We start from the raw sequence: 25,201 nt of genomic DNA, 5'->3' as shown, positions 1-25,201 counted from the left end.
TCCCCAGAAAGGAGTGGAAAGAATGTTTGTCCTCCAGGACAAAGCCGAGATGCTGGGATGACCCCTGAGATCCCTGGTAACCGCAATGCTGCAGTGCCAGGCAGGGAGTGGTGCTCACTGGCGCCACCCTCTTCCCACCCCCCAGAGCTCCATGTCAGCCTCGGGGGCCCTTCCCTAGGCCTCCGGCCTCTCCTCCCACCCAGCCCCGCCCAGCATGTGGTCCGCCTCAGGCTGGGGGCAGCCTAAGAGGGCACCTCCCACCCCTGCACAGGGGTCTGTCCTTTTCAGCTGGGGCAGAAGTTAGTGCCATCCACACCTGGCAGAGCCCAGAGGAGCGCATGCTAGGGACAAGAGCCAGTCCCAGGTTGTCCTCCGTCCCTGCCCCGCCCACCCACCTGGACGGAGACTGGCGTCGAGTGTCTTTACTGAAGGAATTTATTGTTCCGGAACTAAAGTTGCTCACAGTTATTGGACAGGGAATACACTGAGTGGGGCTTGTCCGGGTCGTGATGTCTGCGTGTGTCCCAAGTACAAAAGAGGAAGGCGAACAAGAGGTATTGCTTTCGGCGTCCTCTGTCTCTGGAGCAGCCCCTCCCGCTGTACGGCGTGGCTGTTGCTGATATGGGTGTTGAATTTTTCTTACGTGTGGAAATCCCAGCCTGCAGGAGGGGGTCAATGTAATAGAAGCGGTAAAATCCACCCGCAACGGGCGGGGCAGCGGGAGACACCAAAGCAAAATGGACTGACCAAGCCGAGGCATGCATCCCGGCCACCGGGCTGGCCGCACCCACAGAAGAAACTCGAGCAGAAGCGGCCCAGCTGAAGTGTCCCAAGAACACACTGCAGAGAGTGCTGCTCACTTTCTCTTTTGTCCTTTGTTTTCCTTTTTTTTTTTACTTTTTGTCATTTTAGTAAAAAACCGCTGCAGTGCCCCTGCCGTCCTGTGTGTGGGTGAGGCCGGCTCGGGGCCCTCCTCTGCCACCCACTCTCGGACACAGAACAGAGATGGCCCTGGCCTGGGCCTGACGACCTCAGCCGCAGGAGTGACCGCGCAGTCTTTAAATATATATATGTGTGTATGTCTATAGAAAGAACCAAGAGCCAAGACCTGAACACAAAGCCTCACCCTGCCCGGCGGCTCCCACACACCCTTTTCCAAAAAGAACCAAGAAAACGAAGTTTATAAAAATATCTTGCAGGAATTCTTTAAAGTTTACAGTAGTTGCTGGCGCCGCACCCACCGGCCTGCCCCCCGGCACTCCAACGGCTCCGTCCTTGGCCCCTCGGCCCCGGACCCCACCCTGCCCGAGACACACACACACACACACGGACACACACAGACAGACGGCAGGAAGACGCTGCTGCTGCCCCTTCCCTGAACAGAGAAGTAAAGACACTCAATAAGTTAAAACAGCAAATAAATAACACTGATGTGGGCCGGCCCCGGGGCGGGCAGGCGGCTCTGGGGCCTCTGAGGTCTCTCCACCTCAGCCAGGAAGGACGCCAGCGCCCGAGAGAGCGCAGCAGCCCCGCCCCGTGAGTCATGGAGGACTGGGATGCAAACTAGTGGCGGGGGCGGCGCCAAGGTGCTGGGACGAGGAGAGGGTGCGGCGGGGAGGAGAGGTGCCGAGGAGAGGCTGCGGGCAGGCTGGCTGGGCGCCTATGGCCGCTTCGCCCACCACAGGCTGCGCCCTGGAGGTGGCCTGGGCAGGCTGGACCTGCCGAGGGCTCTAGTCACTGCGAGTCCGATCTGCTGGGCTGGAGGTGGCTTCCCCTCGGAGCCAGGTCCTCCTCCCCCTGGCCATGCGGAGCTGAAACGGGGCAGAGCCACCCGCAGGCAGGTGGATGGAGGCGGCGGGTGGGCAGGCCTCGCCGCCCGGCAGGCAGCAGCAGGAGAGGGCAGGTCCACAGCAGCTGCCTTCGGTCAGCTCGTGTCCAGCGCGGAGCACAGAGGATGGCCTCGTGGAGGTGACATGTTAACTTTTCGGGATAATTCCTGGTATCAGAGTGGAAACAGTGACGTTGTAAGAGACAGGCAGAGAGACAGACAGCGAGAGAAGGAGAGAGCGGGCACGGGCAGGCCCAGCCGCACGGTCCCCCTCTCCTTCCCTCCCCGGCTTCACAACAGTCTAGACGGACAGATGGGCGCGGCCCTGGTCCACGCAGGGCGGGCAGCGGGTGGCGAGTGGGCGGTGAGGCGGCCTTGGTGGCCACTGTCAGGGCCGTGCTGGGGGAGGGGCTATGTGTCTAAGGCTGCTCGCGGCGGGCGGCGGGCGGCCCCGTCTTGGCCATGTCCTTGCCCGTTGGGTACTCGGCGTCCCCTCCAGGGCCGGGGCCAGCGGCCGCGGAGTCACCGAGTGGGCTGTGGGCACTCCGCTTGGCGGGCGTGCTGGGGGCCTGGGCCGCCTGCCCGTTCTTCTCGTCTGAAAAAAGTTGTTTAATTACGTCAAAGAAGTTACTCAATGGGCTGCCTGGGTACACAGAACAGAAGACAAAAGAAAAAAAAGAAAAAAGAAAAAAAGGCAGAGAAAGAGGGAGGGAGGGAAGGAGAGAGAAAGAACAAACAAGGAATTGAACGGAAGAGCCTTGACAAAGAAGAAACCCACGAGCTGAGGTCTGAGATGGTGGGGACAGGCGGGGATGGGCGGGCAGCAAGCAGGGTGGGCAGGCGGCCGCGGGTCCCTATGCGCCAGGGGCTGGCAGCAGGGGCTGGTGTGGTAGAACCGGAAGCTGGGACCCCCTTGGCCTCCCAGCTGGGGAGCCAGACCCTAGGCAGGTGGAGAGACCCTCCCCCTCGCAGGCCTGGCCCTAAAGGCCTGGCCACGCCTCCTCCTTAGCCACGCCTCCCCTCATCAGCCCTGTGGCCTTGCCGGCTGGCCAGCCCCACTCTGAAAACGGAGGCACAAAGACCAGGGCTGAGCAGGACCTGGGCCGGTGGCTGGCTCCTTGCACGAGGCTGCAGAGCTTGCTCTGGGCTGAGGAAGCCAGAGCCAGTGCGCCTGCCACACTCCTCCCAGGAGGCCTGGAGCCCGGCCCCTGGCCAGCCCAGCCAGCACAGCGTGGACACAGGTCAGCAGCAGACAGACAGATGGACGGATGGGTGGACAGGCATGGAGAGCTTGGGTGTGGGAGGGCTAGGGGCAGGCAGCCAGAGTGGGGGCCCTGGTCCCAAAGGGCATGTCCTGAGGGCTGGAGGAAGGGGGCAGAAATGGGGCGCCATCCCCCACTAGGTGCCCTGTGCTCACTGTCCAGGTGCACTGACAGGCACCTCAGCTCTATTTCCTAAACCTGATGCCTACCTGGGCCCAGAGCACAGGGGCCCTTCCCTCCCGCAGGTGCAGCAGGAGGCAGTGCATGCGCGTCGAGGGAGCTCACAGCCTCAGCAGGAGTGGGCCCCCCGCCCCGTGCCAGCGGACAGAGGGCCTGACACCAGACCCTGCCCAAGGACTGGAGTCCACCCTGACCCCAGGCCAGAGCCTGCATATGGGGCCCTTGCTGGCCTCCGGGAATGGGGTGCCTTTCTTGCTTGGAGGCTTGGGGTCCCTCCCTGGCCTATGCTGATGCGTGGGCTGGCCTGTGGCGAGTGGCCAAGGCTGCTCCCAGCAGAGGCAGGGGGCTGGGCAGTTGGGGCCTGTGCCGGCCGCGTGTGTGTGCCGGCCCACGTGTACACAGGGACCCCAGGACAGCCCCAGGGGTGGCGGGTGGGGGTGAGCGGTGGGGGTGACAGGCTGGGGGCCCAGGTGAGCGTAAGGGGTTCTTACCACATTTGGAAAGCCTCCCCGTCATCATTTCCATACAGTTAGTGGTGTCTGGAGCACAGAACGGAGAGAGGAGGGGGGAGACGTGTGAAAAAGGCTTTCCACCGGGCCCTCGGGCTGGGCACTGCCCACAGCCTCTGGCCAGGCCCTCAGGGAGGGGGCCGAGTCTGGGGCCCCGGAGGGGGCGGGGCCCAGGGTGGGCGGAGTCCGGAGCAGGTGGGGCTCAGGGAGGGGGCGGGGGCCTGGAGGGGGCGGGGCCCAGGGGAGGGGCGGGGGCTGGAGGGGGATCAAGGAGGGGCGGGGCTCAGAATGTGGGCAGTGGCGGGTCCTGCAGCAACTAGGGCCTGAGGACAGGATGTGACCCTACCCCTTGGATGCCCTGGGCCCAGGACACATGCTGTGGAGCTGAGAAGCCCCTGGGCTCTAGCCGTGCTCTACGATGGCCACCTAGCCACCTACGTGTCCTCACCCTGGGCTCAGGCAGCTGCATGGCTCCCATTTGCTCCTCAACTCATGCATGGCCCCCTTCCCTGACACTCTCCCTCCCTCTGCTGGGCCTGGGAGTGCTGGCAGGGCCTGGGGTTGGGGGCTGCTCCCTCAAGGCCCTCTCTAGGGCCGCGGTGCAGGGTGGGATGTGTCTTCCTGGCCTCCCCTCCCTGGGCTGGTGGCCCCACTCGGGTGGCCACTTGGTCTTTTGGTCTGGAGCCTGAAGGTCCCCCACTTCCACCGCCCTCCTACAGTGGCTCTGGGACTGAGTTCGCTGGATAAGAGCGTCCAGTGTGGGAGGGAGGGTGCTGGGAGGGGCTGGAGTATCAGGGGTCTAGGCATGGGGCCAAGCGATGGGCTGGAGTCCCAGGTTGGGCTCCCTGAAGGAGGGCAGGGGAGACAGGCTTGGGGCCCAGAGTGGGTACCCAAGAGTCTTCAGAACTGATTGCTGGAGCCCTGAGGAAGGTCCCTGTCCACCTTGTTGACTGCTGTGCCGGGGACCTGGCACGGAGGGCACTTGCTGACGGACAGCATGACACCTCTTAGGGTGGGACTCGGGGGCTCTATGCACAGCCCAGCCAGGAGCAGAGAGGGACCACCACCCTGGGTGGTGGCTGCAGGAACAGGTTACCTGGCCTTTGCTTGCCTCCCAGGACAAGTTGTGTCCCTCCCGGGCCTCAGTTTCCCTCTGTCAGCACTGCCTTGCTCTGAGATGGAGGCCTTAAAGGCTCAGGGAGCCAGAGGCACCTGACCCTGCTTGCTCCCTGTCCCCCTGCCACCTGCTCCCAGGGCAGGAGAGGGGGCCCCTCCATGGCGTGAGGGCAGGTGTTGGGGGCACTCCAGCCCCAACCCGCCAATAGGGTGATGAGGCACGTGTTGGGGGAGAGGAGAGGGGTGGGTGAAACAGACGATGGAATGAGGATGGCAGGGCAGAGGACAGAGGGCATTCTGGCCTCTAGGACCCCACACAGAAGCACGGAAGGTGACCCCAACAGCCTGGGGAAGGGCCCACTCAGGCCCCGGCCGGCCACGGGGGGCTCAGAGAAGGAGGGCTTAGGCTGGACGCAGTGCTCCCTGGACCCCAAACCCCAACACAGGCTTTACGGGGACCCTGTGCCTCACTGCTGTCCAGACATGCCCCACACACCCTCACTGACAAGACGGCCACTCGTGCACGTGCCCGCCCAGCCGACTTGGCTCACCCCCACCCACACCCGTGCAGCCCACTCCTGCCAGACACCGAGTGGCATGGACCCTCAGGCTCCAAGGCCCCCAGTGCCTCCAGGCCTGGGCAGCCCCTTCCCTTGTGTGACCCCCTCTAGGCCCAGCTGGGGAGCCCCTGCTTTGACTGGGGCCTCAGGTCCCCTCTGCCCTGCTCAAGGCCAGACAGTCGCAGGCCCGTTATGGGTAGGGTGTTAGGCAGGGTGGGCACCAGGTCAGAGCCCTCACAGGTGCCTCGGGCAGGAGCCCTGAGGGTGCAGGGCTCCCAGGCAGGACATGGCCACTGCTCTCCAGGAGCCTGCTCTCACTGTCCCAGGGCCCGGCTGCCCGTCTCCAGCTGCTCAGCCTGGGGGCCGGGCCTGCACGGCCTGTCCAGGGCCAGGAGCTGGCCACTGGAGGTGTGAGCAGGCACGGGGTGCCTTCTCAGGGCCAGCCTGGCTCTCACCGGAGGCCCTGCCCGCAGCCCCCTCCCCGCCCCAGTGGCGGGGCCGGACACCTTACCTGCCAGCGTCAGAGGCTACTCTCGTAGCTGGTGGCCACCTTCTGGCCCTTAAGCCCAGCACCCCAGCTTAGTCCTGGCGCTGGCGGGGGGGGTTCTACAGTGGACAAGAGGCGCCTTTCAGTGTGGTGTGCTGGGCCCTACCTCCCTGGGTGTGCAGATGCAGCCGGCCCGCTGCGCTGGGAGGGCCCTGCTCCCTGAGGGCGCAGCACAGCTTGGGGTGGGAGTGGGGCACATCGGAGGGGCCAAGCCCCACTTGCCAGCCCGCCGGGCGGCCCGCACTGAGCCCCCGCCTCACCTGACAAATGCTGGGTGGAGGGCTGGTCGTGTGTGCTCAGCAGCTGGGTCTGAATAGTCTCCACGACCCTCTTGAAGCGGCGGCTAGGGCCTGTGGGAGACTGGGGGTTACGCCCGGGCAGGGCTGGCCAGAGCCCATCCCCCGGCCCAGCGGCTCACCTGACAGAAGCGTGAACGTGACAGAGTAGATGCCATTCTCCTTCTGTGCTGCACCCCCCTCAGTGTAGGTGATGTCCACCTGGAACTTGACTGGCTTCTGGAACACCGCTGGGCCCCCCGTTGCCTTGTACTCAGCCCGGAAGCTGGTTTGGGAGATGACGCTGTGGCTGAGGCTGGGGATCTGCAGGGTGGCAGGTGGCGTGAGCGTGGCCCCGGCCCAGCCCAGCATGTGTGCTGTGCACAAGACTGTGCACTGGATGCACTGAGCCAGCCCCCGCCTCATCTGTGAAACAGGCGTAGCCAGATGAGGCCCATCAAGTAGGAGCTGGTCTCCCGCTCCAAGGCCACGCGGCAGAGGCACGTGGAGCCTCCGTGGAGATTTCTCACACGGACTGACAGGAGAGCAGGCCTGGCCTACTAGGCCCACTAGGCAGGGCTCCTGAGAGGAAGGTAACCTGGAGGGGAAGAGGGAGGGCGTAGGGGGCGGGACTGAGGGCGGAGGGGGAGGTGAGTGCAAGGTTGCAGACCCCAGAGAGCAGCAGCGGGGACCGAGCCTCAAGCCTTCGCTGCATGTTGACAAAGTGCTTCTGAGGCTGAGGCCACATGGCCTCGCTGACGACAGTGCCCATCACTCTGCTGGTTCTGGAGTCCAAGCTCTCGGCGCCGGGCCCAGGAGCCTCTGCGTTTTGGGGTTATGCAGCAGCAGGGGGAAAGGCCCATGGGTCACCCCCAGGATAGGGCCCTGCCGCTCAGGAGAGCACAGCGCTGGCCTCATGGTTAGAAGGGCTGACCCATGTCAGGAGACAGAGGCGGGCACTGGCCAGGTCGAGGTCACAGGGGAGGAATTCTTGGTGTCCCACAAGCAGCCAGAGGGGCCTAGGGGGCAGGTGGTCAGGACGGGGTTAGGGGGCCAAACCCGCTCCCAAAGAGGAGAGCAGGCTTCAGAGACAGGGTGCCTGTGTGCAGCGTGAGGCTACTCCCTGCCTGGTGCTGGCTCCTTGGGCCCTGGAGACCTCTAGTGGGCACAGAGCTGTCCCTGCACTCTGAGGGAGGCTGGGCTGCAGCCAAGGCAGCAGGGGTGATGCACTGCCCAGTGGGCCAAGGCTGCCCCGAGTTAGAGAAACCGCCCCGAAGGCTGGGCCTGAACTCGGGCTGCAGAGATGCTGGGATCCCTCTGATACTCCTAAGCTGTGATCCTAGGGAACCTAGCACAAGGCAGGCCCAGGCAGGCTGGGCCCCCTGGCGTGACTCTGGAAGAAAACCTTCAGGGCTTTCTGCTCCGCATGCCCAAGATCCCAGCAAAGACAAGTGGAACGCACTCCAGGCCCCAGCGCGGTCCACCCTCAGAGAGCTGGCAGGGCGAGGGGTGTCTGGAGGGCACACAGGGACCAGAGACAGCCGCTTAGCGACCGTTCCCCAGCCCCCAGGCGCGTCCGCCACACCTCGCAGAGTCTCTGAGTCAAAGCCTCATGTCCCATCCCTGCGAGCTGCTGCGAGGCCGCCTGTGCTTCACCCCGTCTCAGTGAGGGGCCACCCCCAAGGCCTGGCCCTGTCCCCAGTGCCCCTTCCTTCAGAGCCCAGCCCCGGTCTGGGCCTGTGCACAGCACGACTGTGGTTCTGTCAATGCAAGCTCCCTGGGCCCTCCCCAGGCCAGGCCATGGCCTCAGTGATGCTGCGGCCCCAGCGGAGCAGGTGGGAGGCAGTGTCTGCCGAGTGAGGGATGGATGGACCCTCTGTCCGGGGCGAGCGTCCCGAGTGGTGTGAGGCTCACCGACAGGAAGGCGTGGACGATGTCTGCTTTGATGGAGCTCAGCGGCTTGTCCTTGATGACCACGAAGATCTGCTCCTCCTTCTCCAGGTTGATGAAGTTCCCAAACCAGGACTTCTTGGCGAGCCTGGGGGAGGGACGTGGGGCAGAGGGCTGGTTATGTCAGGGTACACTGTGCCATCAGCAGAGCGTCTGGGGACAGGCCTGCCCTTCTCTCCCTTCCAGGCCAGAGGCCAGTTCACTGCCCTAACCTGACCTGCCCTGACCCAGCACTGACCCCACCATCTGGTGATGACACCCCCTGCCCAGGCCCTGCCCCTGAAACCAAAAAGGAAGGAGTTAAAATTTCCCTGGATTAGGCCGAAACCATTGACATGGGAAACAAAGTGACCAAGTTTCTGAGCTTGTTCTGCAGAACAGCAGGGGGACGCTGACACATGGCAGCTTGTTGACCACAACCCCGCCCCCAAGCATCATGCAGGGGCACCAAGAAGCCAGTGACTGAGTGTAAACGTTCAACATCACAGACTAAAATCCACCGCATGCAACATGGAAGACAGTTGCACCTGTGCAGAGGACTCTTAGAACTTCCGCCCCAAGGCCACATGCTCCCCCTCCCCCACTTGAAACCCCCAATAAAAACCCCTGCTTGTAGCTTTTCGGGGAGTTCGGGATTACAGCGTTAGCTGCCCGCTCTCCTTGCTCAGTGCTCTGCAGGAAAATTCCTACTTTGTTCCACTGCGCCCGGCGTCAGAGATTGGCTTGCTGTGCGACGGAAAAGCGAACCTGCTTAAGGTTCAGTAACAACCCCACCATCCTGGCCCCACCCTGCCCCCGCCCCACCCCTGACCCCACCATCCTTGCCCCTGACCTCACATCCCTAATGCTAGTCCCACAGCCCTGGGCCCCACTCCCCCGCCTGCTTGGCCCAGGCAGCACCTGCTGGAATCCCCCAGGAAAGAGCAGAAAGCCCACCCTGCCCCCAGCCTGCTCCTCTCTGTTGAAGCCGCCAAGGTTGGGGATATTTGCTGTGCAGCCATCTGCCCTTGTCCCAGGGCTGTGTGGGGAGCCAGAGAGGGCAGGGATAGGGGGGCAGCAGGGGAACCCTGCAGGGTATGGTGGGGGAGATGGCACAGAGAAGGGGCAGCCTTGGCCCCCCAGTGCCACCCCCTGTACCCCCATCCTCAGGACCAGTGGCTGCCCGAGCCCAGGTCACTGGATCGTGGACTCACGTCAACCCCATGGGCCCAGCTGCTGTGCTAGGCAGGGTGGAGGCTGCATCCCGGGGAGCCCAAGGCTGGCAGCACCCTCCTGCACATGGCCTCTCGCCTCACGGGCACCCAGGGCTTCCCTTCCTTGCTCCGTCTGGTCTTGTCACTCTGTCCTGTGTCTGAGCGCCCCCTGAGGTGGAGCCCTTCCTGCTACAGCACGCAGCAGTGTGGGAGACCCCTGGGTGGCCCCGCCGCCCTGCCTCCTGGATGCCCGTGTGGCCCCCCCTTGGGTGTGGGCAGGGCCTGTGCCTTGCTTCTAACTAGCATGCAGGAAGGTGACAGGTCACTTCCAAGATTGGGTTATAAAGGCTGGGACTTCCATCTTGCTAGCAGGTCTCCACTGAGTCTTGAAGGAGCCAGCTGACGTGATGGTGAGGAACCGAGGCCCTCTGTCCAACAGCCATGAGGACCTGAATCCTGCCAACACCACCTGAGCTTGGCAGCAGATCCTGCTCCAGTTGAGCCTTGAGGTGACCACAGCTGGCTGACACCCTAAAGCAGAGGGGCCAGTCGGGCTGCGTCCAGGCCCTGACCCACGAAGACCTCCACCAATCAAACACGCCCACTCAAACTGGGAGCTAGTGATGCAGAGGCAGGGACCTGGGGGGAGGTGCTGCAGCAGCCACGTGCAGTGTCTGCAGCCAGGGCCGGCCTGGTCTCAGGCCCATGTCTTGCTCCAGCAGCGGTGGCAGGGTGAGCTGTCGGTCTCATGTCAGCAGAGCTCTCTGGGCTGACTCTCAGGCTGGGTTTGGTGGTTTTCATGGCCACGCGACTTTCCTTTCTTCTGCCCATTTCCGGAACTGGGTCTTCGGCCACCATGGCAATTCTGGAGCACCAGCCGCCTGCCGACCCAGCACTTCCTGCTCCCACCCGCAAGAGCCGACCTCCGTGCCCTGCCAGGACTCCCGACAGAAGGCAGAGGTCAAGATATGCAGAATCTTCCTCGCGGACCCCACGCCGGTGCTCAGCCACCTCAGCGTCCTTCCCCACATCCAGCTGCTCTCTGGCCATCGGCTCTGTATCCCACACTCCAGGGTAGGCTGCTACCCCAGCCTGCTCACCGCTGGACCCCAGCACCTGTCCCAGGGCCTGGAGCCCAGGAGGTGCTCAGGGAAGTGGTTCCGGAACCTGCTTCTCCCTTGATGAAAAAGATGGAAGAATAACAATGGAATCTGACTTTTGTACTTTGGAACCCAGGGGTTGGCATCTGACAAAATAGTCCATGTCTGAAAGAAGCCTGGATGAGCTGGCAAGGCCAGTGGAGGGAGATGGTGATGGGCCCGTGATGGTTAACTTCAGGGTCAGCTTGGCTTGCCTGGTCAAACATTGGGTGTTGCTTATTAAAAGATATTTTTTAGACATGGTAATCATTTGACTGAGAAAGCAGGTGACCTTCTCAAACGTGGTGGGCCTCATCCAATCAGCTGATGGCCTTCAGAGCAATGGCTGAGGTTTCCCAGAAAAGGAAGAATTCGCCTCAAGATGGCAGCATGGAGGCCCGCCTGAGTTCCTGCTTGTCTGCCGGCAGGTTTTAGACTTAAGGCTGCAACGTCATGCAAACCTGCACTTCCAGCCTGCCGAGCCTAGTCTCAGGCTCGCCAGCGCCCCCAGTCTCATGAGCCAGTTCCTGAAAACACCAGCCCCGGCGTGCACACCCTGCCAGCTGCTTCTCTGGGAAGCTGGGCTGATGCAGGGTTGCTGGCGGCTGTAGGTAGGATGTCTCAGGTGGGCGAACATGTGGGGGCTACACTCAGGGGTCAACACACAGGAGGGGCGGGTGCTGGCCAGGGCGCTCAGGAGGGGGCAAGGCCTCCACGGGGCTCAGGCTGGGAAGGAGGGGCTGCAGACTGCCCAACCGGCTGAGGCTGCTTGTAGGAGGTTTTCAAGTATCCTTGAAAATATGACGATGACATGCCAAGGATGTTCGCGAGAGCTTCTGACAACAGCAGAAACTTGTGACTGAAGGGACGCCGACAGTGGATTAAAACGCTCCCTAACTCAGCCCCCAGGGCACACGCCGTGCTGGGTGCCACTGGCTTGGCGGCTCGCCCGGCTCCCACCAGTGGTGCCAGGCCCACAGCCTCAGTCGGCGCACAAGACTCGGTAACAGCTTCTTCTCTGGCTCAGGTGACGGCTGGCCCGGTGCCTTGGCGCAGGCTGCCCGCGTGAGGTCACAGCGGCTCTCCAGCACCTTCACCCTTGGCGCCCTGCCTGGCACCCACACCACGTCTTGTGTTCATACCATCAGCCCACAGACTGTGCAATGGAGGTCACCAGGGGGAAGGTGGGGAGAGTGGAGCAGGCGGCGCCTCTCCAGGGTCTTTGCCCCAGACACCGTGTGATCGGGTGACACCACAGAGGAGCATCTCGGTGAGTGGCATCTGCGTGTGTGTGTGTGTGTGTGTGTGTAGCTCTGGGTTCCTGCTGCCTCCCACAGGCCCCTGCTGCTTCCTCTTATGGGACGGGGAGCCGGGGGCTTGGTCTACACCTGCCTTGACCAAGGCCACCCTCCCCTGGACGTGTGTCCCACTGGGCCATTCCATGGCTTTCTTCCTCCCTGGCCAGTGCCATGTCTTCCCCTCGAGGACTCCAATCCGCGAGCCCCCGAGTCTCTGGCCACACTTGGGGGCTCTGCTCTTGGGCAGCCCTGACAGAGGCTCCTGCTGCAGGCGCCACAGGCCAGTACTTCCCACGACCCCAGGTCCGGCACGTCGAGAGACATGAGCCAGCCTGGCTACCAAGGGCTCTCCCAGCATGGAGGCCAGGGCTCCCGGCGGGTGTGGACTGTCACTCTGAGACATGGCTATGCTGTCCATCCCTTGAGTCTGGCCAGCCCTGGGCTCCCCACCCCAGGGTGTGGCTTCCCAGCAGAGCCGGGAAGAGCCAGGCTTTACTCCCCAGCGGCCCTCTCACTGCCCCGGGCCCTGCTCCCCAACTCAGAGCCACGAGCACTGGGGAGGAGGTGGCCAAAGCAGGGGGCAGAGGGCAGGGACCTGGGGGTAAGCCAAGGGCCACAGGGAGACAAGGAGGAGGACCCAAGAGGCTGGGTTGCTCGGCCCTGGAGCCGCCCGTGGCTCCCCCTGGCCTGCTACCTGGAGAGTCCAGCATGACCCTCCCTCATGTGCCTGGCGTCCAGACACCAGGAGGGAGGCTGACGACCTCGGGCAAGGGCCACTTACTCTGGGGACGACTCCGGGGTTAGGTTGGACATCTCCTCTGGCGTTGGAACTGTAGACACAAGCAGGACAAGGAGAGAAGCGTGGTCACTGCACGGCCCTCCCCCAGCAGGGCCCCACCCGCAGGCTGTCACTATCCACAGCACCCAAGGGCACAGGTCAGCCCCAGCTGCCAGGAGCTGTCCTGACCACGGGTGCTGAAACCAGGCCACACCTTCTCTGGCCTGCAGCCAGCCCTCCTGTCCCTCACAGATGGCACTGGCCCTCCATGTCCCACCCATCAGCTGTGCTGTGCGACCCGTGGGCCCAGGAGATGGGCAGTGCCGACTGACCCTCAGCACCCAGCATGCAGGGGTCAGCTGTCAACTGCTGCCCTGGTCCCGAGGGCTTCCTGACCTTCTGCACCCACACCACCCACGTGCTCAGGCAACCCGGCCCAAGGAGGACGAAGGGCTAAGTGAGGAGCAAAGGAGCCAAGAGGGGTCCCAAGGCTGCACCTGCTGGGAGGGCAGTTCTGAGTGGACCCCTGACACACGTGGTGGGCAGGCTCAGGCACACATAGACGTCTGGAGGTGCTGCCCAGGCCTGCGCTGGCCTAGTGGACATGGGCTGCTGTCCAGTGTTGTTGGCAGATGAACCACCAAATGGGGGAGGGGGCAGCCCGTAGCCTACAGCCCCCACCTGCCCCACTGGCTGGACGGCCGGTGCTCCCGCTGTGGCCCTACTCCCCATACACCCTGCCACGTCCGGCCCAAGCGCACCTTGCAGTTTCCGGCGGTGGAAGCGGGGCGACCCCAGGAAGCTGTTCTTGATGGAGTTGAGCCGTGTCCTCCAGGGCACCCCTCCAACGCTGGGACTGGACGGCGGCGTGGGGTTGGGCGTGCCGGCTGGGCTCTCCTTGGGCGTGTGCACGGGCGTCCCCTTGGGGGTGGGGAGGGGACTGCCCCTTGGAGAGGGGTGAGGGGTCACCTGTATGGTGGGGACAGATTTGGTGTTTGGTTCAGTCCCGGCGGGTAGGAGCCGGGCGGGGGCCGGCAGGGTCGGCGAGGCCGGGGGCAGGGCCAGCTGGGGGCCGAGGCCCCCTGGGACAGGGGGCCGGGCCTGGGTGCCGGCTGGGAGCGGGTTAGACTTGGTGCCCTGTAGCGGCTTGTCGGTCAGCTTGGCCTTGCTCGGCAAGGTCTGGGTCTTGGGGTTGGGCCGCGGGGCGGGCTGTGCAGGGAGGACGTGTCCCAGCCGCGAGGCACTCCGACAAGCTTCGGGCTCCATGGAGGTGGCCGTGGGGCAGGCCACGAAGGGGAGCTCCGGGGGTGGGGGGGGCAGAACAAACTTTCTAACAGGCTACAGGGCAGGCGTGGGACAGAGAGTAGAGTAAGGGGTCCAAGGGGTCCGCGAGAGCCAAGCGCCAGCGTGCACACCCCGTCCCGCCCCCCGCATGCACACACAGCACCCGTAGGACCAGAGAGAAGCCGGGACCCCAGGCGGGAGCAGCGGGGACAGGCAGGCGTTGGGGGGGGGGGGAGTGTTTGCCACAAAAGAAAACAAATGACACACGAGAAAACAAACAAGACAGAACAAGAGCGTGCAGTTAGCGAGAGCAGTGGCAGCCACGCGGCAGCCCCAGCCGCAGGCGGGGACCAGGCGAGGCGGGGCCTGCTTCTGTCCACCAGCCTCCCCCCACCCGGCGCCCGCCGGCCGCAGAGGCACGGGCACCTCCCGGAGCCTGCAGAGAGCGGGCGGGTCACTCACCCGAGGGCTGCTGAGAGGGCTGGTGGAGAGGCCTGAGGAGGCGCCGCTGATGGACCTAGACCTGGGGACACAGGCGCAGAAGCAGGTCAGCCTGGGAAAGGGCCACGGGCTCTTGGCCCCTCTCTCCCCCCAGGTAGACTCTGCAAGAGGCCTGGAGCCCTGGCCTGGTGCACGCCCGGCCTGCCCAGGGCCATCCTGCTGTCCCCACCCTGCCTCTCACCAGGCCCAGGAAGGCCCACAGCCCATCTAGGCCCCATCAGAGGCCCAGGGCTGTGGCTGGTGGCCTTGGAGCTCCTCCTCTGCACCACATGACAGCTGTCCCGTGTCCGAGGTGCTAGACCCAGGACAGCAGAGAAGAGCCCTCAGCAAGGGTCTGCCAGGGGCTTAGGTGGACGGAGGGACAAGGGGACGTGGGGGCTCCCTGCGAACTGAATCCATTCCCTGTGCCGGGTCCACTCCATGCCCTGGTTGCCCTGAGCCCGGCCTGACCCCCAAGGCTGAGCTTTCACAGGGCTCTGAATCCTGCACTCGGCCCAGCCCTCATGTCTCTGCATGTGGGCCTCCAGCTGGGCACCAGCCCAGCCACTCCAGACCCATGGCCCACCCGCCCAGCCCAGAGCTGCCCACGGCAGGCCAGCCCACAGCCCTCTCCTCACTCACACTGGGCGGGCCTGGGCAAGACGAGGCTAGGGTGGACACTGGCAGGGACCATGGTCCTTGTCCACCACTGGCCCACATGGCCTGCAGACCTGGCCTGGGCGTGGCCAAAGAGAGCCCACTGGCCCAGTGTGCCTGGCTGAGACACACACACAGCCGTTGCTCCTGTGAGGCTGGAGCTGGACCCCCCAGAGGCCTCTCCACCACACCGACGGCCGGAGGGAAAGTGAACGCCTTCCACCCCTGGGCACCTGCACCTGCCGTCCTGGAGGAGGACACGGGAGGGACTGGGGCGGCCACCTGGGACAGGAGGGCACAAGAGAGTGAGGGCCATTCACCCACCGCCTGGCCTCTGGAGGGGTCTCACCCGCCCACACCACGGCCCGGCCCCTGGGCCTCAGGGAGAAGCTGAGCCCACGCTGGCACCTGTGGGCTGGGGCCCCATGGCGACGAGTGTCCTACTCTTGACCTGACAGCTATGGAGCCGGGGGCGCTGCGGACCCTGCTCCTAGCCCCTAGCCTGACCCCTCGCGGCCAAGATGGTGCTCAGAGCCAGGCCAGGGCTGAAGCTTTCAGATGTTGCATAAGGGAGCTGGGGGCCAGTCGGTCCCAGCTGGTGCCCACCCCAGCAGCCACAGGCTGGCAGAGGCAGCAGCCATGAGCAGACCTCCCACTGAGCCAGCCACGAGCTCGTCGCTTGGCACAAGAAAGCAGAAAAGCAGCAGCGGGTGGGAGCCGCGTCCACACCTGTCCAACCAGGAGGCCCCTGGAAACCAGGCTGGAGCTGCCTGCAATAGGAAGGACGGCACCAGAACCCAGAAAAGGCAGGCGGGGCTGGAGCAGGGGGATGGGGTGAGGCCTGACCACCGGTGCCCACAGGCAGCAGAGCCTACAGGTGCAGGGCCCCGGGGGCTCAGGAGGACTGGCCCCATGCAGAGGCCTCTGGACTGTCCCACCTCCTGCCGCCTCCTTGGGGAGCCTGCAGCCCGCAGGACTCGGGGGGCCAAGCGGCCCTGGTGACGCATCCACTCAGGCCCTTGTGGGCAGCAGGGAGGCCCCAGGACCCAGGGGCCATGCAGAACAGGGAGGGGAGGTTAACCAGGGCCACAGAGGCCCACCGGCCACAGGGCAAGGGCAGGCCAGAAGGGGTCTCACAGCCTGCAGCCACTGGGGTCCCAGGGCAGGGAGAGCACTGTGGGTCTCCTGGCCCCTCGCAGGCTGGCCGTCGGCCTCGCCCCAGCAGCCCTCTCCTCCTGCTGGGCTCTGCCTACCCTGGCCAGGCCCTTCCCCGGCCAAAGGGAGAGAGCCAGACGCGCCTCAGGCCCAGCCCTGCCACCAGGCCCACCGTGGCCATCAGGGCAGGGGGCGGGGGTGGGTGGGCAGGGTGTGTACCTGTCTTCTTTGCTGAATTGGGGGTGGGCTTCAGCGATATCCAGGCTTTTACTGAACATTGCTTTACTACAGCAGGAACAAAGCGAGAGAAGAGAGTTACTGACACAGCCCCGCTGGCAGTCCAGGAGGCCTGCCCACCACACAGCTCTGGGCTGGGCGCAGGCACCTGGCCCCCTGCCAGGGCACACGGACGCCAGGAGCAGTCGGGCAGGAGAGCACCAGGGCCACAGTGCATCCTGCCCTGGTGACCTGCTGGGCAGGGCGGCTGGACAGGCCTTGGAGGATGCCCAGGACCCCTTAGCTCCAGGAGGTGGCCTGCTGTGGCCCAGTGCTAAGTGGCCAAGCCAGAAGAGGCAGCAGAGCCCGGAGCAGCAGCTGGTGGGGAGGAGCCAAGAGGAAAAGGGCTTTACAAAGGTGACCATCGGGATGGTCCACACCTCATCCCAGCACCCTGTTTCCCAGGCAGTGGGGCCTGGAAGGCAGAGCAGGAACCACGGCAGGGTGGGCTCCCACGCCGGGCCCATGCCCCTGCCCCTGCCCCAGGCAGGTGGCGTGGCAGGGCTGCAGGGCAGCTGGTATGGGGAGGCGGTCAGCACTCAGCCTGTCGTGTGGGAAGGCGGGCTGGCGAGAGGTGACCTCTCAGTGAGCCGCTTGGAGGGGGCCACTCTCCCCTGGGGGCCTGCTGGGGGAGGTGCGCCCACCACAAGCAGGACGCCAGGTGTGGTCAGGGCAGGAGCTCAGCCAACAGGACCTTCCTCCTGCTCCTCCTCTCGACCCCCCAATGCAGGAGCCCACGGGCGTGTCCATGGCTGTCTGGAGACCTGGAAGGAGGCCTCAGAGGGCGGGGACCCCAGGTCGGAGGCTGAGCCAGCCAGCCTGGTTCCCTGGGGGAGGGCCTGGGACCACCCGGGGGCTATGGACCACCAGCCCAGTTTCATCCTGATGGGGGCCTTGCTGCCCTGTGGTCCCCATTTACTGCCAAATTCCACAGGAGGCCTGCCTGGCCCAGCACCTAGCGCTAGCTGTCCAGGGGTGGCCAAGGCTGCTGGGACTTCCTGTGGTGCTCCAAGGCCCCAGGGCTGTCCCCAGATGGCTGAAGCCCCCACTGGGCAGGAACATTGGGCCTTGCCCCCAACAGGTCACACTCAGCACCAGGGTGAGGATTTGCCAAGAGCCTCGCCCAGCTGGCTGCCACTCAGCTGAGGTGCTGTGGGGCCCAGACCCTGTCCTTCCTCCAGGGGATCTGTCGGGATAGCCAGACCTGCTCATTGCTCCCAGAATTCCACATCCCTGCACAACACTGCCTGAGGCCAATGTCAAGTGGGGACAGGATAGGACAGCCCAGCCCAGCCCAGTTAAACCCAGCCCAGCTCAGTCCAGTACAGTCCAGCTCAGACTAGTCCACTTCAGATCAGTCCACTCCAGTTCAGTCCATTTCAGCCCAGCCCAGCTCAGCCCAGTCCAGCCCAGTTCAGCCCAGTCTCCTCCAGTCCAGCCCAGTTCAGTCCCGTTCAGCTCAGCCCAGCCCAGTCCAGGCCCTTCCAGTCCCGCCCAGTTCAGTCCCGTTCAGCTCAGTCCAGGCCCCTCCAGTTTAGTCTATCTCAGTCCAGCCCAGCTCAGCCCAGGTCAGTCCAGTCCAGTCCAGCTCAGCCCAGTCCAGCCCAGTGCAGCCCAGTGCAGCCCAGCCCAGCTCAGCCCAGTCCAGCCCAGCCCAGCTCAGCCCAATCCAGCCCAGTTTAGCCCAGTGCAGCCCAACCCAGCTCAGCCCAGCTCAGCCCAGTGCAGCCAGCGCAGTCCAAGCAGCCGAGTCCTCGGCACGGCACAGTCCACCCCGCCCAGTGGCCTCGGCGCAGCCCAGGGCCAGGGGGCAGAGATGAGCTAGGCCAGGCCCAGCCGGCCCATGAGGGTGCTGACACCGACCAGGCCAGGGTACAGGAGCCGGAGCACCGGGTCCTCTGGAAGGCACGCACCTCTGGCCGTGCTGAGCCATCTCGATGGCCCTCCGTGCGGGCACCGGGGAGCCACCGTCCGTCACGCTGAGCACCTCCATGGACTTGCGCTCTGGCCGTCGCTTGCCGTGCCGGTTCAGCATCGGGGAGTCCACACGCTTCCGGGGAGGGTCTGCATGCAGAGGGGGGTCAGGGCCGGGCAGCCCGCGTGGGACCAAAGGGTGGTGTGAGGCTGGGCCCCTGGGGCTGTACCTATTTCATTCCTTGGGGGCAGGTCCTCGTCCTCGTGGCTTGGGTACCTCTCCTTCCGGTCCAGGAGGAGGAAGTAGATCATCTTCTCCTGGTTCTCCCTGCAGCAGGCGAGAGGCGGTGAGGAGGCCTGGCCCCAGGGCACATCAGTTCCTGGGTGATGGTCCCCGGGGCCACTCTGTGTTCCCCCAGGGCACCCACTCCCCACCGCCTCCTACGAACACTCCCGGCTCTGCCGCCCGCCTGGGTGGGTGTCCCCACAGACGCACTCCTCGGACAGCAGGTCCTGCAGCAGCTTGTTGCGGTCGCGGAAGCAGCCCAGCGAGTGCATGCTATCCAGCACATCAGGGTCGATGTCCTCCAGGCTGGGCAGTGAGCGGATCTGCACCTTGCGGGGAATGGGCTGCTCAGGCTCCGGCTCGTTCTTGCCCCCTCTGTGGATGACAGGGCAGCGGCCACTCACCTCTGGCCCAGCGGAGGCTCCTCCACCCCCACCCTGAGGCGGCCAGGAGGGCGGGAAGCCGGGAGGCCCACCCCTTCCTGGGGACCCTGAGTCCTGCTGCTCCCCCTGCGCCAGCCCCTGCACACCTCCTGCATTCTGCCTGTGCCCAGTGCAGGCCAGCCCAGGGGCCCTGAGAGCTGGCCAGGCAGCCAAGGCTGGGGCAGGCCTGCGCTGGGTCCTCCCCCCCGCCTTCCCTAGCAGGCCCTCCAGGCCACAGCCACAGGCAAGCAGGCGAGGAGTGGGAGGAGAAGCTACTTACATATACCATGTGTGTTTCTGAATGTGCTCTAGCTACGAGGAAAGAGAAACAGGGAGTTAGTAGGGGGAAGGAGAGAGCCCACGTTAGGAAGCCAGAGGGAGCAGGAGGGGGAGGCACAGGAGGGGAGGGGGACAGGAGCTGGAGAGAGAGGAGGGGGAGGGGGTGGAGAAGAGAGGATGGAGATGGGGGAGGACAGGAGGGGGAGGGGAGGGGAAGATGAGGGGAGAACAAGGATGAGGAGGAGAGAGGGAGAGGAAGGGGGGGAGGGAGAGAAGGGGAAAGCGGAGAAGGGGCAGGGGAGGGGAAGGATGGGGGAGGGGGAGAAGGGAGAGAGGGTGGATGAGGAGGGGAGGGGGCAAGGGAGGGCGAGGAGTGGGAAGGGGGAGGATGGGAGATGTGGGGCGGGGTGGGGGGCGTAAGGAGGGGGAGGGCTGCATTCCCAGAGGCTCCAGGCTAGCTCCCCTGACCTGCCCTCCCAAGTGAAGAGGAAATGCCAGCCTAGAGAAAGCAAGCAGTTGGGGAGGGGAGGAGTGGGAGCCGCAGGCAGGGGCGGGGGCCTGGTGGCCTATGCTTCGGGTCCCTCTTGGGGCTCTGGGAAGGAGGTGTGAGGGAGGAGAGCAGGGGAAGCAGCCAGGCCCAGCCCATCTGCGTGGGGAGGGGCTGGGGGGAAGGTACAAGCAGGAGGCCCAGGGGCCGAGCCCCCCACCCAGACTCAGGACAGCTTTGCTGGGGAGGGAGGGAGAGGGCGGCTTCTTGGGCACCAGGCCACCCAGGGGAGTCCTACTGCCCTCGCCCTGGGGACCTGCCAACTTGGCAGCAGCTTAGCCCCTTGGCAGGAGACCACAGACAGCTGACCTGGGGCTTCTTTCAGAAGTGGGGGGCTTCCCTCAGACCCTCCCATCCCCCAGCGTGGGAGTCGGTCATGCTGACAGCACTGGCCCAGGAGAAGGGAGCCAGTAACGGTGGACTCTCGCCTCCCAGGCACACCTAGCGCTCCAGAACCACACTCACAGGCAGAGGACTGTGCACATGCCTATGCCCGGCACACGCTCACACCCATGCACACATGCACACATCCATGCCCATGTGCTTGCACACCTGCACATACACGCACACACCCATGCACATGCCCACACACAGCTTCGCATGCACACTCCTATTCTCACACACACTCATGCCTCTGTGCATGTACTGTTACCCATGTGCATGTGCCCATATACCTGTGCACGTGTGCACACTCACAAACCCATGCACACGCCCACACACGCCTGTTCATGCAGTCACACACAGCTGTGCACACACTCTCACATGTGCACGCACACGCCCTCTGCACACCGGCACACTCGCGCACACCCAGGGCTCCGTACACACTCCCGCGCACAGGGCCGTCCCCGTGGGCAGCGCCCCTCGCCCTGGGAGGCGGGTGCAGAGGAGCCTCGCCCGCAGGCGGCGGACGCACCGTGAGGCGCCGCGCGGCGTCCACCTCGATCATGCCACGCAGCAGGCTCTGGCAGTCGGGCGGGATGAAGTGCGGCATGTGGAACACGCCCCGCTTCACCTTCTCCAGCAGCTGCCGCAGGTTGTCGTCGTCGAAGGGCAGCGCCCCCTGCCGGCCGGAAGGGGGTCATCGCGGGAAGGAGGGTGGGCGGTGGCCGGGCGGGGTGGGGCGGGGTGAGGGGCGGGGACAGAGATGGATGGGGGCCGGGACGGGGTCTCACCACCAGCAAGGCGAACAGGATCACCCCGCAGCTCCACACGTCCGCCTTACGGCCGTCATACTTCTCCCCCTGCAGACACAGTGCGGTGGGCGCGGGCGCAGGGCCGGGGCTTGCCGGCGAGGGGCCCGGGCCAGGGTCTGGGAGTCGCCCCGTGGGCTGTCCAAGGACACGTGGACCCTCAGACCTCCCCGAGGGCTGGGGTGGGAGGCCCCTTGGACAGATAGGGCCTGGGGTGGGGGCCGCGGGCAATGGCCACTTACCCGGATCACCTCGGGGCAGGCATAGTGGGGCGACCTGAAGGGAAACCAGCGTCAGGGCTCGAGGCAGCACCACTGTCCGTGGCCTGGGCCTCTGGGCTGCCCCGGACACAAGGTGGGGCCCACATGAGGGGTGGTCCCTGCTCCCTGTCCACTGCCTGGACCTCTGGGCCCCTGGGACACAGGAGGGGCCTGGAGGAGGGGTGCTCCCTGCCCCCTGGGGTGGAGTCCCGCTGGGGCCCTCACGCCTTCCAGGAGGCTCAGGGGGCTCTGGTGCCACCACACCACCACCTAATGCCCTGCATGCTCCCTGGGGGACAACAAGGCCTGGGAGCTGGGGCTCCTCTATGCTCAGGGAAGTCTGCCCATCCCTCCTGGTCCAAGGAGATGGGCGTCAGAGGAAGGACCACGGGGCATGTCCTGGGGTCCCAACTTAGGTCCCTCTGCTAAGGGTGCACAGAGCAGGAAGCTGTGCACCAGCTCCCCCTGCCCCAGGGCAGGCAGCCATGGGGCTGGACCTCCTTCCAGGGCCTGGTGGGAGAGCCGAGGGAGGCTCTGGGCCAGGCGGGCCACCTGCCACCCCTTCACTGAACAGCACACCAGAGCCAGAGCCGGGGGCAGAGCCAGGGGTCCTGCCTCCAGCCCAGGCTGCGGGGGCCTGGAGGGAGGCCCTGGGGCTGCAGGGCCACCTGGCCGGGCAGACACAGAGACCCCACGTGCATCCATGGGCTGGGCTGGGGCAGCAGCATCTGGGCCACCTCTCCGAGCCTGTGTAGAGCTGGCAGGGGTGCAGGGCTGCAGCGGCAGGCAGGGCCGAGGCAGGTATGCACTCACCCACAGCTGGTCTCCAGCAGGCTGTCGCCCACCTGCAGGGAGGCCATCCCGAAGTCCGCGATGCGGATGTTGTTCTTCTCGTCCAGCAGCAAGTTCTCTGGTTTCAGGTCCCTGTGGCTGGAAGGAACCGGGTCAGGCCGAAGGGCCCAGAGCTGTCTCCCCTTCCCTCCCCACCACACAGCATGAGGCCAATGGCAGCTCCTGGTGATGTCACAGGCAGCCCATCTCACGTGGCCTGCCTGGGCTCTGGTCTGTGGGATGGAGGGACAGGCTCTCTTGGGTCGCACTGCTGGCTCTTGTGGCCCCTGGGCAGGCTCTGCTTTGCTCCCTGAGGCCCCATTCCCTTCGCTGCCTCCCCCACACCGCTCTGCGCGGAGGCCAACCTGCGGTCCCCAGACCGAGGACGCCCTGAAAAAGCCGAGGAGAGGCTTCCAACTCTTGGGTGGGCACCTGGCAGAAAATGTCCTGAGGCCCTTGAGGAGTCAGTAAGAGATGTACTGTCTACTCCAAGGGGATAGGGGAATGCAAGAGTCGGGGGAGGCGCTCCTGGGGTGACGGGGGCGCGTACCATATGGAGTGGCTGTGGCAGAAGTCTAGCGCCGAGATGATCTGCCGGAAGAACTTGCGCGCCTCTTTGGGGGTCAGCCTCCCCTTTTTGACCAGGTAGTCGAAGAGCTCACCTCCAGACACGTGTTCTAGCACCAGGTATCTGCGGGGATGGCGGGCGTCAGTGGGCACACACAGCGTGCCCGGCCCACCCCAGGGCCACCCAGCTAGAGCCACCGTCGTGTCCTGGCACCTTCAGCATGAGGCCCCACCTCGAGGGCAGCCTGTTGGAGGCATCTCTGGCGCCTGGGGCCAGGGAGCAGGGCTACATGGCCCCCCAGCTGAGGGATGCTGGCCCGAGGCGAGAGAGGTACTGTGGTTGGACCTTGTGTGAGCCATGGCCTCGGCCCTTCCAGCCCTCCCTGGCCAGCCCAGGCAGAACTTCCCAACAACAGGATGAATCAGACCGTCGGGCCCTCAGGGAGCCCTGGCCAGCAGGACAGACATCAAAAGGGAGTAGGCGAGGGGCTAGTAGGGCGCAGCCGGGGGTGTGGGGAAGCTCTCCCTCAAAGGAGGTCTGGGAAGACAGAGGGGAAGGGGTAGGAGGAGGGCCTGGGTGGGTGTGTCCCAGCTGGCAGGGTGGCAACTGCCCCTGACTTGGCTCAGTGCGGCTGGAGCGGTGCCAGGGGTGGGGACTGGGCTACTGGAGGGACCGGATGCCCCTCTGCTCAGCCTGGCCCTTTGCACCCTCCCCTCAACTGCATCACAGCGCCAAGCAGGGGTCCAGGGACCAAGGACATCTGGGCAGCTGTGCAGGGCTGTGGGGTGGGGGCTGAGACAGGACGGGGAGGTCAGGTGGAGGAAGGTGTCCAGGCTCTGGCTGGGGTGATGGTGGCTGGGGGGACCCGCACCCCTCTGAAAGGGGGGTGAGAAGCGGGCTGTGTGCGAGCTGAGCCTGTGGTGGGGCCTGACCAGGGTGGTTTCTGGGAGAAGTGGCGGGTCCCTGGGACGATGGACTCTGATGCCTGCGGGGCCTCAGGGGAGCCTGGTTGGGACACTGAGCACACTCCCGAGGAGTCACTGGTAGGAACTGGTGAGGGTGGGGTCCCGGGCAGGCTGCAGTGGCTTTTCGGGGGGAGGCATGAGAGGAGAGGATCATGAGAGGAGCCACACAGGACAAGGGCTGGCAGGACCAGGGCCTCAGGGGCGTGCCCGGCGGCCATGGGATCAAAAGTGACCAGCTGTCTCAAGGGCTGGTTTTGCAGGAATTGAGGGGTCAGTGCGCTGGGGGCCCTGGGCACAAGGAGCCTGTCTGTGAGGTGGAGCAGGGCCCCACCTTGGCCCCTGCAATCCCCTGGACCGGCTACCTGTCCGCCTGTGTCCAGGTCCCCCATTCCCGTCACCTTTGCCGAGCTGTGCCCACCTGGCCCCGCCGTCCCAGGCCCCTCCCCAACTGCCTGGCCCCATGTTGGCTTCCTTGAACCTCAGGCTCTGCTGTCGCCTATGTGTCTGCCTCACGAGTGACTCAGCAGCCACAGAGGTGTGAGGTGTCCCATGTACTAGGTGTGCAGGGGGCATGGCCGCACACCCTGCATCCCAAACCCACAGGATGCCACTAAGATACTGCCAGGTGGTTGATCAGGCCAGTGGGGGCGAGGGCAGGAGTGTGGTGTGGCCCCATTGCACCTCATCAAGGCCCTAATGGTGGCCAAGTTCCGCAGTCCACCAGTGTCAGGGCCCAGGCCCGTGGTGACTGAGGTCCCCCATGCAGGGCAGCTCCTGGCACTCCACCCTCATTAAACACTTGGAGTTGGCCATTGTGCTGGCTGGGACCCCAGCTGGCGTAGTGGTGACACCGTCATGCACGAGGAAACTGAGGTGCAGAGAGAGTGAGTAACCTGCCAGGGGGACACTGGGTCCCAAGCCCTCCTGCTCCCCCAGGGCTGCCCTCGCACCGGCCTCCTGCCCCACCTCCACTGCCCAGGGCAGTGCCCAGGGGCTGAGGACGGCCACCTGGGCAGCTGGTCGGCCTGCATCAGGTGCCCAGGGCTCTAGGACGAGGGTGGCTGGGGGTCGGGGTTGTACTCAGGGGTCGAGCCAGCCCTTGTGTCTCATGTCCTCAATCTGCATGTCCCCGAGGAAACTGCAGGAGAGCCCCTCCCTCAGGGACACGGCACAGAGGGCCAGGAGCCTTCCTACAGTCACACATGCAGCAGTGGCAGAGCTGGATGCTCCCCAGAGGTGAGCCTGTGGTGACCGCCGCCTGCAGCCCCAGCGAGCTCGCTGAGCACAGAGGGCTGGTGACCTGGGGGCACCAGGATTCCGACCCAGGTCTGCAGGGGACAGTGAGGTTTCCACTGGCCTCGGCAGCCACGGTGTGACAGGAGGTAAGGCATACTCAGCAGCCCGGGGCCAGGCATCCCCAGGAGGGTTGGTGGGTGGGACAACAGACTGGGT

General features: G+C 65.1%; 1 protein-coding gene and 1 long non-coding RNA gene across 31 annotated transcripts in view; one reads left to right on the top strand and one right to left on the bottom strand.

Moving 5' to 3' along the window:
- Nucleotides 1-417: 417 nt before the first annotated feature.
- Nucleotides 418-25,201, bottom strand: part of BRSK2 (BR serine/threonine kinase 2) — a 69,405-nt gene continuing 44,621 nt past the window's right edge. For 3 of the 30 annotated variants that reach the window (XR_002812055.2, XR_011424190.1, XR_011424188.1), the window contains exons 4-21: nucleotides 22,767-22,907; nucleotides 22,199-22,315; nucleotides 21,368-21,401; nucleotides 21,108-21,176; nucleotides 20,849-20,995; nucleotides 19,390-19,421; nucleotides 18,898-19,062; nucleotides 18,632-18,729; nucleotides 18,401-18,551; nucleotides 14,382-14,442; nucleotides 13,397-13,604; nucleotides 12,639-12,687; nucleotides 8,192-8,315; nucleotides 6,421-6,601; nucleotides 6,263-6,352; nucleotides 5,967-6,061; nucleotides 3,762-3,809; nucleotides 418-1,996 (exon numbers count right to left, since the gene is read on the bottom strand). Coding sequence is in view for 20 of the 30 variants with exons in the window: in XM_023654814.2 (XP_023510582.1) it covers nucleotides 2,248-2,471; nucleotides 3,762-3,809; nucleotides 6,263-6,352; nucleotides 6,421-6,601; nucleotides 8,192-8,315; nucleotides 12,639-12,687; nucleotides 13,397-13,604; nucleotides 14,382-14,442; nucleotides 16,431-16,496; nucleotides 18,401-18,551; nucleotides 18,632-18,729; nucleotides 18,898-19,062; nucleotides 19,390-19,421; nucleotides 20,849-20,995; nucleotides 21,108-21,176; nucleotides 21,368-21,401; nucleotides 22,199-22,315; nucleotides 22,767-22,907 (2,005 nt within the window). In the remaining 10 variants the exon portion in view is untranslated. Of the gene's footprint in view, nucleotides 2,472-3,761; nucleotides 3,810-5,842; nucleotides 6,602-8,191; nucleotides 8,316-12,638; nucleotides 12,688-13,396; nucleotides 13,605-14,381; nucleotides 14,443-16,430; nucleotides 16,497-18,400; nucleotides 18,552-18,631; nucleotides 18,730-18,897; nucleotides 19,063-19,389; nucleotides 19,422-20,848; nucleotides 20,996-21,107; nucleotides 21,177-21,367; nucleotides 21,402-22,198; nucleotides 22,316-22,766; nucleotides 22,908-25,201 lie in introns of those variants that run through there. The other 27 variants (XM_023654814.2, XM_070230348.1, XM_023654820.1 and 24 more) reach the window with 18 other exon arrangements.
- Nucleotides 7,065-10,818, top strand: LOC111776016 (uncharacterized). Its single transcript, XR_002812056.2, has 3 exons — nucleotides 7,065-8,278; nucleotides 8,414-8,983; nucleotides 9,793-10,818. It is a non-coding gene; the product is annotated as an uncharacterized lncRNA (long non-coding RNA).

Source organism: Equus caballus, chromosome 12 (genome assembly GCF_041296265.1).
Source record: "Equus caballus isolate H_3958 breed thoroughbred chromosome 12, TB-T2T, whole genome shotgun sequence".
Lineage (NCBI taxonomy): Eukaryota > Metazoa > Chordata > Mammalia > Perissodactyla > Equidae > Equus > Equus caballus.
The sequence above is the reverse complement of the archived record's forward strand: the minus strand, read 5'-3'. Positions and strand labels throughout refer to the sequence as shown.